The sequence below is a fragment of the Ananas comosus genome, linkage group 4 (assembly GCF_001540865.1).
Source record: "Ananas comosus cultivar F153 linkage group 4, ASM154086v1, whole genome shotgun sequence".
Classification (NCBI taxonomy): domain Eukaryota; kingdom Viridiplantae; phylum Streptophyta; class Magnoliopsida; order Poales; family Bromeliaceae; genus Ananas; species Ananas comosus.
Window position 1 is genome coordinate 2,569,837 of NC_033624.1, and position 12,946 is coordinate 2,582,782.

At 38.4% G+C, this 12,946-nt stretch overlaps 2 protein-coding genes across 4 annotated transcripts; both read left to right on the forward strand.

Annotated features, from left to right (window-relative positions):
• LOC109709724 (protein RETICULATA-RELATED 4, chloroplastic-like) lies at positions 595-6,708 on the forward strand. The gene is made up of 8 exons (XM_020232055.1): positions 595-1,261; positions 1,938-2,006; positions 3,826-3,957; positions 4,060-4,113; positions 4,215-4,259; positions 5,266-5,405; positions 6,050-6,175; positions 6,292-6,708. The coding sequence occupies exons 1-8, from the start codon at positions 746-748 to the stop codon at positions 6,326-6,328; spliced, it is 1,119 nt and encodes a 372-aa protein (XP_020087644.1). The 5' UTR covers positions 595-745; the 3' UTR covers positions 6,329-6,708.
• Positions 7,249-12,641, forward strand: LOC109709549 (AP2-like ethylene-responsive transcription factor At2g41710). 3 transcript variants are annotated; one of them, XR_002216137.1, is made up of 10 exons: positions 7,249-7,732; positions 9,095-9,177; positions 9,535-9,543; positions 9,642-9,730; positions 9,870-9,943; positions 10,022-10,072; positions 10,653-10,726; positions 10,829-11,492; positions 11,590-11,687; positions 12,136-12,641. XR_002216137.1 is itself a non-coding variant. In XM_020231833.1 (10 exons), the coding sequence occupies exons 1-9, from the start codon at positions 7,452-7,454 to the stop codon at positions 11,638-11,640; spliced, it is 1,281 nt and encodes a 426-aa protein (XP_020087422.1). In that variant the 5' UTR covers positions 7,254-7,451; the 3' UTR covers positions 11,641-11,687; positions 12,136-12,641. The 3 variants fall into 3 exon arrangements, 2 of the variants coding, with proteins under 2 accessions (XP_020087423.1, XP_020087422.1); XM_020231833.1 differs by having other exon boundaries at positions 7,254-7,732; positions 10,829-11,397; XM_020231834.1 differs by lacking the exon at positions 11,590-11,687 and having other exon boundaries at positions 7,251-7,732; positions 10,829-11,397.

Genomic DNA, 12,946 nt, shown 5'->3' on the forward strand with positions numbered 1-12,946 from the left:
ACTTGCATTGTATCTTCCGTCACAAGGGCCAGATGTTGATTTTTTTTTTTTTAGAATAGGGGATGTGGGTTTTGAAGATGTTGTAGATTGAAAAGGGTCAATGTGGTAATAAAATAATCATTTTAAGAGGAAAGAGGCTTAATTATAAAAAAAAAAATTGCACCTTATTCGGCATCTTAAATATTCCTTGCATAAAAATATTTAAGCAATATCAACACTACATTTTGGTTCTGTCTCAAATAGATTCTTCCCTTAGAATTTTTTGTTAATTTTAATGGCATCATATTAAAACAGCATATTTTAAAGATCTTTTAAGCACACTCTCAAATGTTAAAATATATAGAGGAAACATAAAAAGTCATTTACATGCGAGAATTTAAGTATTTATACCGTCAAATAATTTTGTTATGCCATTATCATTAACACTTTTGTCAAAATATTAAGAAAATTTCTAAACCTATTTGGCATAAATTAAAGTGCAAAATTAGGATTGCTTGATTTTTTTATGCAAAAATATTTAAGACACAGGATGAAGTATAGCGGATTTACAGTCTTGTAATTAAGCCGAAAAAAGGGGCAAAGAAGTGTGTACACTGGGTGCAGGACATAATTTGATCGAGCACGTCGGAGCGCACTCGTCTTTGGTTGTCCCGCCCGAACTCGCACCCCCGTCAAAACCCGCGGGGTCGTCTCTCTCGAACGGCGCGCGCGGACTCTCCAAACCTACCCTCCTTCTCCTCCAACAATGGCCGCCGCCTCCTTCTCCTCCTCCTCCTCCGGCGCCCTCTCCGCCTCCTTCCTCCGCTCCCCATCCGACCCTCGGCCCCGATCCCTCTCCCTCTCTCTCTCCCTCTCCCCCTCCCGCTCCTGCTCCCTCCGCGCGCGGCACCCCTCCCTCCCCAAACCATTCTTCGTCGCCAGATCCGGCGGCGGCGGCGGCATCGGAGGATCCGGAAACTCCGGCGGCGGAGGCGGCGGCGGCGATGGGGAGGAGGGGGATTCGAGGCGGAAGAACCGGGACGAGGCGTTGCTCGCACTGGCGGAGATCGGGCGATCCCTGGAAAGCGTCCCGTCCGATCTGGCTGCGGCGATCGAGGACGGGAGGATCCCGGGGGCGATCGTGCGCCGCTTCGCCGAGCTCGAGAAGTCGCCGCTCTTCCGGTGGCTGATGCAGTTCGGGGGCTTCAAGGAGCGGCTCCTCGCCGACGATCTCTTCCTGGCTAAGGTCGCCATGGAATGCGGCGTCGGGATCTTCACCAAGGTGAGGTTCTCTTTGCTCTCCTTCCAACGCCCTTTCCTCCTTTTGTTGGCATTGTTTTACGTTGCTTCTACTCATTCTAGGTGAATTTGATGTTCTGTGATGTGCTTTCTCTAAAAATGAATCTCACTTTTTAACTCTTTCCTACGACAAGCGATATGTAAAGGTAAAAGTCATTTTTTTTTCGTCACCCTTTCCTTGAATCTATCAGAAATGTCCGAACAGGTTATGTGGATCCCACTCCCGATGTCGCATTTTAGTATTGATCATTCAGCTGTATATGTCGTTATTTATCATTAAGATTCTGTTCAAAACTATTTCTGTTCCCAGCATGATTAATCTGATGTACTCGCAACTTCACAGATAATGATACATGAATTGCTTGCTCTATTTAACTTTTGGCATCCAAGCTTCATCGTCTTTGTTGTCTTGGATGATCCCTTCAGTCTTTGGAGTACCTCCTTTTACTATTTTCTGATTTTTGTAGGACCGCATTCAGATAATTGGTTTTAACATGACTTTGCAGATTGCATCTGCATTCTAATTTCAACATCATTTTTGTCTTGTTGTTTTCTTGGGACAAAACTCCAGTTTTAGATTAAGGCCTTTGCGAATGTATACATTCCTGTGTTGGGATATTGTTATGTAAGTGCTAATCTGGCATATTTTGTTCTTCTAGACTGCAGCAGAGTACGAAAGGAGGAGAGAGAATTTTGTCAAAGAATTAGATTTTGTTATTGCAGATGTGGTACGTCTCCAATCTTCCTATTATATATCTGGTCTATCTGATTATTCTTTATCAAGCAGTTGCAAATTAATATTTCGTAATGGTCTTCTTCTCATCTTAAAAACACAGAAGGAAATGGAAGCTTCTTTTCATCTAGTTTACAGTAGGGGTGTGCTCGACTTAAAAAGCCGAGCTTTGAAATTACTCGGTCGAGCACAAGCCGAGCAAANAACGAGCCGAACACGAGCTGGCTCACGAGCTGGCCAACAAACAATAAATTAAAAAAGATTAGATTCAATATATATAAAAAATAAATTTATAAAATCTTATCCATTAGACTTTGATCTAATAGTTGAAACTTTATATATAAATGAGTCTTTTTATAATTAAGCTCGCATTTATATTTTTATTTTGCTAAAATTTAAATAATAAAAATATATATTATATATAATTATTTATTTATATATAAAAATATAAATTAAATAAATTATATAAATATAAAATATATGTATTCGAGTTGTTATCGAGCCGAACACGAGCTGACTCGCGAACAGCGAGCTGGATTGCCACCCCTAGTTTACAGGCCCTTTTTTAATAAAAATCTCCTGAGCTATTAAAGATCAAGTAAATTTCTGTTTAGAATTATCTGATCTGTGCTCTCCAATTGTAAAACGAGGCGTAGAACTGTTGAACTTGGAAATATGGTACTTCATTTTGCAAGATCCTGGAATTTCCTCTTCTGGTGGTTCAACTAGGCAAAATGCTTAAGCTACTTTACTAATGGGCTTAGAGAGCAATTGCTTTCACTTAGAGAGCAATTTTGATGCTATTAGTTTATCTAGTGGATAAGAAAAATAATTCATAGAATACTCTAACGAGCTTCCTCTAGTTTTTATGTTATAGAATGCTCTAATGAGCTCCCTGTAGATTGTTTTTGTCATATATCTTGAAGATAGACTATATTGGTACTTGTAAATTTTCATGCATATCACAAAGTTCTTATGTGCCAAATAAAATCTGCCTCCATCTAAAAGACAGACAACTTCACCTTGAGTTTGGGAAATTTTGTTTGTGGTAGCGGGAATACTTTGTATAGTCCGTGTAGATGGCAGACGTGTGACCTAGCCCAATTCATTGATCTGATGTGACATGGAAAATAACTGGACCCAGATAACTGAGTCCAGTAAAACTGAGTTGTCCAACTGTTCTTGGGATTTGTTTGAGATTTGTAATCTGGACAATCCTCAAAGACCTAGTAGTAGTTTTAAAAAAATGTCAATCTACAAGAACCCCACTTTTGTTGGTTTTTGTATTTTTCTTGCTTTAGTTAATCAAGCAATAAGTACATTGTTCCTATATTGTCCACTCTTTTGTTATAAAAATGTTGACGTTTTGGAAAGACAAGAATACAGTGTAGAAAGCAGGAGTGTCATTGAGACATTTTTATTCAGAACTGGAAACATCGTATAATTATACAAGATAAAACTGTAATTGTCAATGTCATGCTGCATCACACTATAATATTCATTTATCCGTTACAGATGGATCATAAAGAGGCCTTTACCTATATGTTAATTCTTGTTAAGATAGCTTGATGATCAGCTGTCATCATAGCCATTTAGGTTTAAATTTTAGAAAATTTTGCATCATTTTTTTTTTCTCATTTTCATTTCTGATATAATCACACATTGTGTCATTATAAATGTTGTTTAATGGCACCAAATCAGAAAATAATGTTCCATCGGACTATCTTGAGCATTTTGTTGTTTTCATTAATAGCACTATTTTTATCCTTTTTCTTGCTCATCCTTTTTCGGTTCCTGATTCAATAACTTCTTAGGTCATGGCTATAGTAGCAGATTTTATGCTTGTCTGGCTTCCTGCTCCAACTGTGTCACTTCAACCACCTCTTTCAGTTGGCGCTGGTCTCATCGCTAAATTCTTCCGCAATTGCCCAGATAATGCTTTTCAGGTATGCATTGTCTTGGTCGAAGTCGATAGTTCTCCAATTCTTCTACTTCTCCTTTTCTCATACGGGGCAAATTATCTTCAACTGATGCAATCCTTGTTGCAGGTTGCTTTGGCTGGAAGATCTTACTCATTATTACAGAGAATAGGTGCAATTGTGGTAATGTATCATGCATTCATGCATCTTGTGGCTGTTACGATGGTCAACTTGACACTTACTGCTGATTACTACCACTATTAATGCATAATCTTTTCTTTCAGCGAAATGGATCGAAGCTTTTTGTAGTGGGAACTAGTGCATCTCTGGTAAGCCCAAACTTCTCCACACTCTTCCCATGGCATATCAGTTGTATTGTCACTTGATTATCTCCATGCTAGAAAAGTAAATTAGTGGAATCATGTTTTACTATCTTCAATTATCACTTAGCTAGTGGTTGTCGAACTCTTCTGAATTCTGGCCGCAGAAAAGTAATATTGCGAAATATATTTGGCACTGAGAAGTGACAACTGATTTCCAGCTAACTCCTTGTGGTATCTGAAACTTCAGTAACGTCCAAAATTTCTTCATGCGTCCATTGAGGAGCAGTATGTGATTGACATGTGTTAAGAAAGGTTGCCATTTTCTAGGTAGACATCATATGGAGTTATAGCAGATAACAGAACTCTTTGGAGTGTTATAGAGATCCTGAGAATCCTTCCAGAGTGAGGACATCATACAAATGTATATTCTTAAGACTGTGATTCAAAATGCTGAAAAATCACACAGGGAAGATACTGGATATAATAGGACTACTATTGATATATGGCTAAATCTTTATTTGATATATCATATATCCTACTTGATTCCACAGTCATCCACAGTCATCCAAAGTTAATAACTAACTTAATTTTGTATATTCATGAAAAAGGAAATATCTACATTGGCTAAGACATAGAAGCATGTTTCCCTTCATACAACCTTAATTTTCTGATTGCCCAGCTTCATGGTGGCTGATACACAATTTCTCATGGTAGTGTTATTGCATCCTTTTTTCACTTACAGTCTTTGGCCATCAAGTTCTAGTTTTGTCAATTTGCATTTGAACTGGTGTTAATGGCAAAATGCAAAATTTTTCGTCACTCTTTGAGATGGATAAATTTGAAATAGATATTGATATAAACATTTGTTGTTCTATTGCTTTAGTGCATCTTCGATACATATTCTGGTGTTAAATGTTTGACGCATTCGTATTTTGCTGATCAAAATATACTTCTCTGGAGGGTTTTTAAGAGAGCTAATGGAATTTTATTTATTTATTTATTTATTTTTCAGATTGGGACTGCTGTAACTAATGCTTTGATTAAAGCAAGGAAGGCTGTTAACAAGGATTTTGCTGGTGAAACAGAGGATATTCCTATAGTATCAACCAGTGTTGCCTATGGCGTATACATGGCAATTTCAAGCAACCTTAGGTATGGATAGACCCCCCGTTTTTTCCTTTTTTTTTTTTTTTTAAACTCCTGACGTGTTTTATTTCTAACATAGTTGTCATTTTTGACGACTTCATTATGGGAATAACTTTTTTCGTAATCAACAAGCTGAGCTCAACTTGTGGGAGAAAGCCTAATCTCCACCCGTATTATACCCTATTGAATTCGTCCTAGACACAGAAATCAAACACTCTAGGACTAATCAAGCTAAAAGGGAAGCAGAAATTATTTCATTGCGTAGGATTCCCTTGGAAAAGTTGATACATGATTATTAAGAAAAAAGACAAACAGTTACAGTATTTTACAAGTTACTTCTTAGAGGTAGTTGATGTTGGTTTTCAGTGATTAGTTTAGAATACGTAAGATCCTTAATAGCACCATAATGCAACTTAGAGAAGCAACCTACTTTGAAAAAGGACTTCCAAACAGGAAAACCATATCCTTGTAGTAATTCAAATCCTAATAATAGCCCCGCAAGTGCTAATAGAATAAAAGGAGAATTAGCAGTTGAACGGCACATCTTGGATTGCCGGGACGACACTTGTTGGAGCCTTTTGCTGTCAGATTCTGGAATCGAATTTTTTTGATGACTCAATCACTGAATCATATTTTTGTGTATTGAACAGGTACCAGATTCTGGCTGGAGTGGTGGAGCAACGGATCTTGGAGCCGATGCTACACAACCACAAACTCATGTTGAGTGCAATGTGCTTTGCATTCCGCACGGGAAATACATTCTTGGGTTCCTTACTGTGAGCAAACTTGGAAACCACTTGAACTTCCGTCTATAGTTTTATCGTTACTACTTTTTGTAGCATAAAATTTGTTTGGATTCTTATTCACTGGCCCGAAATTTTCTATTGAACAGGTGGGTTGACTATGCAAGGTGGGTAGGCGTCCAATAGATTCAAGAATAAACTGGCGTCGAAGAGCACGTTAAAAGTTGATTGAAACTCATTCTAAAAGATTATTCAGAGGGAAGATAGTTCACTGGGATCAATTTAACATACACTATATAACTTGCAAATTTTGGTTTTCCATCCTTCATAATGATCTTTGGATTCGCATCCCTTATCGAAAGAAACAAAGTGATCCGGCAGTTTGGTACTATCTTTTTGGTTCTATCTTGGTCAATGGAGTGTGTGTTGTTATTTAAATTGTAACATTGTTGCTTACTCGATAAGAATGCTGCCACCTTCCGATTTTTGTGTGATTTTATTTGATGACGCCAGTGTTGATGGATTATCAAGAGTTAGAAGCATCTCTTATTGGTTTTTAACTTTTCCATGAATGTTTTTAATTTTTATCCAAAGCGTGCGCATATCAAGGCCTAATTTTGGCCCAAAAAATTTAGTAGGTTGTTTAATTTGTTCTTCAATGGTATAAAATTGGCGCGACAATCGCTATCTTAGAAGCACAGTGATTACAGGACATACAACCCGGGAGGTCTGATTCTTCATGCCTTCTTTTTATTAGTAAAAAAGCAGTATTCGAATTCGAGTTCTCATTCTTGATAATTATTAAGAAAGTGATTTTAGTATATGCATTAGTGCCGGCAATTTAGGTTTTTTTTTTTGCTCTTTTGTGTTAGAATCTGCTAAACATGTAGTAGCCACCTCGGATTCCCAGCTCGGAAACTTCCTGACCTAAATCATTCCGGAAAGGGGTGAGTCAGCGGATATAGTTGCTGCTGTAGCCTCGGATACCCCTGCACTGCCGTGGCCCAACTTGTCTCCACATGCACCCTTCTTCCGGACCCACTTTTTGGCACCTCTTAACTCTCCCCGACCAAACCAACAACACTCCACCGCTCATACTCATTATTTGGTCCGAACCCCCTTCTCCTAAACCCCTCCCCTCTCTCTCTCTCTCTCTCTCTCTGTGGTGGGCGCCCTCATCATTTGAAATCCTATAGGCTCCCTCCCCCATCACTCTCTCTCTCTCTCTCTCTCTCTCTCTCTCTCTCTCTCCACCTTCGAAAGCATTGGTTGCTCCTCTCACTTGCGCTCTCTCCATCCCTCTGCACATATGGCTGCGGCTTCGTCGTCGTCGTCGCACGATGCGGGGTTTTCGACGGCGTCGGCGATGGGAGGGGGAGGGGGAGGGGGAGTTGTAGGGGGCGAAGGGGCGTCATGGGAAGGAGGAGGAGGAGGTGGCGGTGGTGGTGGGAGGGGCGGCGCGGATCGGGTGAGCGTGGCGGGGCTGAAGCGGGCGAGGAAGGAGAGGGTCTGCACCGCCAAGGAGCGCATCAGCCGCATGCCCCCCTGCGCCGCCGGCAAGCGCAGCTCCATCTACCGCGGCGTCACCCGGTACCTCATTACATCCATCCCCCTTCCTCTCCTCCTCTAAAAAAAATTACAAGAAACTAAGGGCTTGTTTGGTTCATCCATTTTGGATATTGAATGGGAATCGGTTTGATCAAATGCAGTTAATTTTGTTTGGTTCACATGAATCGGTTTGGGATTCCTATTCCGGACTGGAATGGGAATGGCCTATTAGCTTTCAACTTGATTCCGGTCTTCTAGCTCGGATTGAGATTTCATTCCGAAAGTCCACTAAATTTTCGAAGCCCATGTGACCATCTCGCCTTCCTTCTCTTCACCCCTTTCTCATAAAAAAAAAAAAATCAATCATCTCTCAAAACCCTATCCCTAACTCACAGCAATAAAAGTTTTTAAAAATAAATTTGATTTTTTTTTTGGAAAACTTATTAGAGAATAGTATTATATTTTTCATAAATTTTAAATAATATAAATTTATATTTGAGAGTAAAATTAGTATTATTGTATCCTATAATTTTTTTAGTTTATACGAACCAAATAATGAAATGTGAATAACTCATTCCAATTCCCAATCCACAAATAAACCAAACGTTTTGTGGGGTGAGCCATTCCAATTACCATTCCAATTCATTCCCATTCCATTATCCATTTCAATTCCACCCTTGAACCAAACAAGCCCTAACATTGGATATGATAGCACCAACATGGTTTTCTTTTTATAGAAAATGATTTCTCATTTTGTCTAAAGACCATGAGCTCTGAAGTCTCTGGAGTGCATCTTAGAGGAAAGTATCCGCCTGTTTAATGATCGTAAAAACACATCTTAGAGCTTGCTTGGTACCATAGTTGTAACTGGATGTAGATCCAATTATGATGTTTGGTTTGACGCACTTGAATCCAAATTGGAATTGTACAGGGAGGTTCAATTGCTGCAATTGAAACTGTGGCCATATTGGCTGTAGAGTATAATTTAAAATAATAGTTATGCGTACTTGCCTACTCACCTATTAAATAGACGAATATTTTTTCTTCAACATTGGCGGTACTTTCACCGCTCCATATATAAAGTGATAAAATTTATAAATACAGTTCTCAATTGCATGCAATCAAACAAATTATTTATGCTTGCAACGACTCTTATTACATCCAGCCAAACCAAAAACATGTGCAATTTTAAGAACTACGCTACATTTACAATTACATCCAATCAAACCGCCCCTTGTCATGGTATAGATATTTGAATTTATCCCTAAGCTCTTTCAATGGAGGTAAAAGATTCACTTGGAGCCATGTCTTAATTTTGTTATTTCTAATCTTCTTTTATTTTCCGTAATTTTACGTGTTTAATTACTTTGCCAAAACTTTTTGTTTCCCTGTTGCAAACAACAGGCACCGATGGACCGGTCGTTATGAAGCTCATCTTTGGGATAAGAGCACCTGGAACCAGAGCCAAAATAAGAAAGGGAAACAAGGTATATACAGGATATTTATATGCAGAGCTAAGATCTTACATGGATCATAGAATGTAGACATTTGATTTGCAAACTTTTGAATTAACTGCAGCTGACATCTACCTGTTTCACAGCGGTCGTTATTACACTATTAGTTAGTATATTCTGTTAATGCCATTACTTTGGGGCTATTGGGGTGCATGGATCTGGTAAATTTAGCGTGGGCACTCTAAATGCTTGCAAATCCAGTACTGCTGACGAAGTAATTTCAAATATACAGTTTACTGTGGAACAATTCCGTCATGTGGATTTTCACCGAATTAACACTAGTGCTCTTGTTTTGCATGGTAACTTGATGGCGCTGAACTGTTTAACCAGTATATTTAGGTATGAGAACAACTTTTGTGCTTTACTCTTTTCCTTCTGCTTAGTCATTTTGAGAGCTCAACAAAGGCATTCTTCTCCGCTGTGTTGATATAATGTAGGTGCGTATGATGATGAAGAGGCTGCAGCTAGAGCATATGATCTTGCCGCTTTGAAATACTGGGGTGCCGGGACACTAATTAATTTTCCTGTGAGAGATATTCAATATTTTTAGTAGAGAAAAACTTATCATTATTACATATGCTTTTTTCATAAAAAAAAAAATCAAAAAATAATTGCAGCATGTGCCTGTTGATGTGTACGTGTACTGTCTTGTTCCTCTTTTCCAGGTCAGTGACTATGTAAGAGATATTGAAGAGATGCAGATGGTTTCAAAGGAGGACTATCTCGTGTCTCTCAGAAGGCATGCATATTTATTCATAATAAAAATGTTTCTTGCGGCTTAATTGTTTTGCCACTCATTGCTTGCCGAATTATGCAGAAAAAGCAGTGCTTTTTCAAGAGGATTCCCTAAATATCGTGGACTTCCTAGGTAAGTATCGGTCATGTAGATTACGAAACATTTGCTTCTTCATTATTAGAAGAATCTCAAGCCTTACCTTTCCTCAATTGACTAAGTTTTCCACTTAGATGACTTCTTATTAGTGCGCGTAATGGTAGAATAACAATTTCCAATCTGCTGAGGCACTGTTGAATAAGTTAAATTGCTCATAAATGTTTTCTCGGTTTCCTGCATGTACGAAGATTTTGCTAGCATCATACTAATTGACGTCGGCCATGTTGTTAAGCTTCTGTTTTCATTTTCAGTTTCTTTTTAGCTGTTAGCAATTCTACAAGATGTAACCGATGCTCCCAGTTAAAGTTCTTCTTTGCAAATATAGTAATTAATGTTGCACGGTCCGCTAACAATTTTGGCGAACCACTGTATATGGCAGCCTATTTCCTTGTTGCAGTATCAGCTCACACTGTGCTGTTACCGTATGAAAGAATATTTGTCCCTTAGAAACTTCTCAGATCTTAATATTGAGCAACCATATCTGTACAGTCATATCTTCTTCTGAGTTTCTTATTATATTTCCTGCTAATTTCTATACGCCATTCTTTTCCCTCAGACAACCTCAAAATTCCCGACGGGATGCATCTTTTGGACAGTTGCTAGGAAATGACCATAACAACCTAAACTGCAGTAAGTGCTCAAAAAACTTGATTTAAATCCACAAGGCTTTATAAAGATCCAACTTGAGAAAATAAACTTTATTGGTTAATAACTTGGTTGCTCCTTTCTAAGGTACAAGCAAGGATGTGATGACAGATGGAAATTATGCCGGCAGCTTTGTTTTGGAGAGAAAAATTGATCTGACAAACTATATCAGGTGGTGGCTACCAAAGAAAGCACGTCAATCAGAATCTGCCTCTGCTTCCGAAGAAGTAGCCAATGAACTCCGAAATCTCGAGTCCTCAATACCACCAACCGAGCCGTACAAGCTGCCTTCTCTTGGCCCTCAGAACTTGAAGCCTCGTTCAGGGAGCCTTTCTGCGTGTAGTATCTTATCACAGTCTGATGCCTACAAAAATTTTATGGACAAGTATTCAAAGTTGTCAGAAGAGAAGGAAGGTGTTTCTGGTAAAGAAACGGACCTTGGGAAAACAGTTCCCATACAGTTTGCTAGCAGTGGATTTGATGGATCAGTAGTTAGCATAGGCTTGGCTGAGTTTCCAGCTCAAAAATCTCCCTATATGTTGTCTCCTCTTCTCTCTGCACCATTAAGGACCAGCTGGAATCCTGTTGATCCCATAACTGATCCTCTTTTCTGGACCGGTCTTGTTTCACCAACCGGGCAATCTCTGACAACATTGGTTATGCCTCTGCCTGCTGCTTCTCTCTCTTTAATTAAACAGTTACACTAGTTGATTCATCACCGTAATCTATATTTTCTACTGTTATATCCGTGGTACATTTTCTTTTGCTGCTCTGGAAAATTTTAGTCATTCATGTGATATATATTCTGCTAGTGTTGTAGCCATTTATGTTCATTTTCTCTGTTACAGCACGGGAAGAACGAAGCTAGTTCTAGTTACTCATATCAATGTCAGGAATGATGCACACAAGATTTAGAAGTTCGTAGGAAATGGTTGAGTCTTTGAGGGTAAACATTGTTTCTGTTTTAGATGCATTAATCTTTTACCTTTTTCTTTACATTAACTGTCTTAGTACAACTGAAAGCAATTATTAAATTTATTATAACATTATTCAGTGCCTATCCATTTTGTTATTGCATCGAAGGAATCAACCTTTCCTGATATCGTCTGTAAGACTTTTTAAATTGGGGGATCATTTAATTAAAGATGAATTTATTAGTTGATTTTTGGTGACAAAGGACACATATCTTCTGAACTGTACTGATTGAACTTAAATACCATGAATTGCCACAAACTAACAGAACTCCTAACTCGAAACATTTAATTGGTACTCAAGCTATAAATGTTTTGGGTGAGACCTACTCGAATGTCGACTTCAGAACTACAGTCTAAGTCCGATAAGATCTTTTGATGCTATTGTTCTCCTTTTACTTATTTTTTGGTCCTTGTCTGCAGGTGTACGAGATATTGCTATATAAGGAGCCTTGGTGGTAGACAATTACCTCACTTCGTCAAAAAGTATGTTTGTACTCGAGGAAAACTATGTAAGCTGTGTCGGATCATGAGTTCACTTGAAACCACAATTCTAGCATATAGCTGCAGGTTCATTTGTTCAGGCAGAGAACAAAGAACTAATCATGGAATGTAAGGGGCGCTTCCGGTCAAACAGTAGCACACATGGTGGCACACATGATCGCAAGCCGAAAAATGCTATAAGGCTAGGCAGTCTATAAGATTACACTAAACTGGTTTTGAGCACACTTTTTACTGTTAGAGTGTAGTTTGTTTCAGATAGTATGTTCTTGAATAAACACAGATTCGGTTTTGGGTGTAATGTGTGTGATGATAGGTATAGATATAGTATGGACTTTGTGTGATATTTTACCTTATTAATATACAATTGCATCTCATGTAAACTTTTGAGAAATGTTGGTAGTCATAATCTTTGCCTATTTCCTAGATGTTGGTAGTCATAATCTTTGCCTATTTCCTAGAAATGGTGGCAACGATGTTTTCTGAATTCTCATACTTCTCCAGCGGCGGTTTGCACAGTATTATTGTATCAGAAGAGGATTTTGAGAGTTTTGCAAAACATAAAAGCGAGATTTTTTTGGCAATGCAATTTCAAATGAGGCCTTACTAATCAAAGAGGGAACTTTTGTAGAAAATATTATGTAATGTGTGCGATGATATGCATATATATACTTATTTATTTATTTTATTTTTTTAAGACTTAAAATGAATAATTACGAGTTAATTAAATATA

Bases quoted from the DNA above. Each gene is read 5' to 3' on its own strand.
- LOC109709724 (XM_020232055.1), top strand. From the start codon at position 746: ATGGCCGCCGCCTCCTTCTCCTCCTCCTCCTCCGGCGCCCTCTCCGCC. The intron at 4,260-5,265 runs GTAAGCCCAAAC...TTTATTTTTCAG, and splicing joins TGGGAACTAGTGCATCTCTG to ATTGGGACTGCTGTAACTAA. The intron at 5,406-6,049 runs GTATGGATAGAC...TGTATTGAACAG, and splicing joins GCAATTTCAAGCAACCTTAG to GTACCAGATTCTGGCTGGAG.
- LOC109709549 (XM_020231833.1), top strand. From the start codon at position 7,452: ATGGCTGCGGCTTCGTCGTCGTCGTCGCACGATGCGGGGTTTTCGACG. The intron at 7,733-9,094 runs GTACCTCATTAC...TGCAAACAACAG, and splicing joins ATCTACCGCGGCGTCACCCG to GCACCGATGGACCGGTCGTT. The intron at 9,731-9,869 runs GTGAGAGATATT...CCTCTTTTCCAG, and splicing joins GGACACTAATTAATTTTCCT to GTCAGTGACTATGTAAGAGA.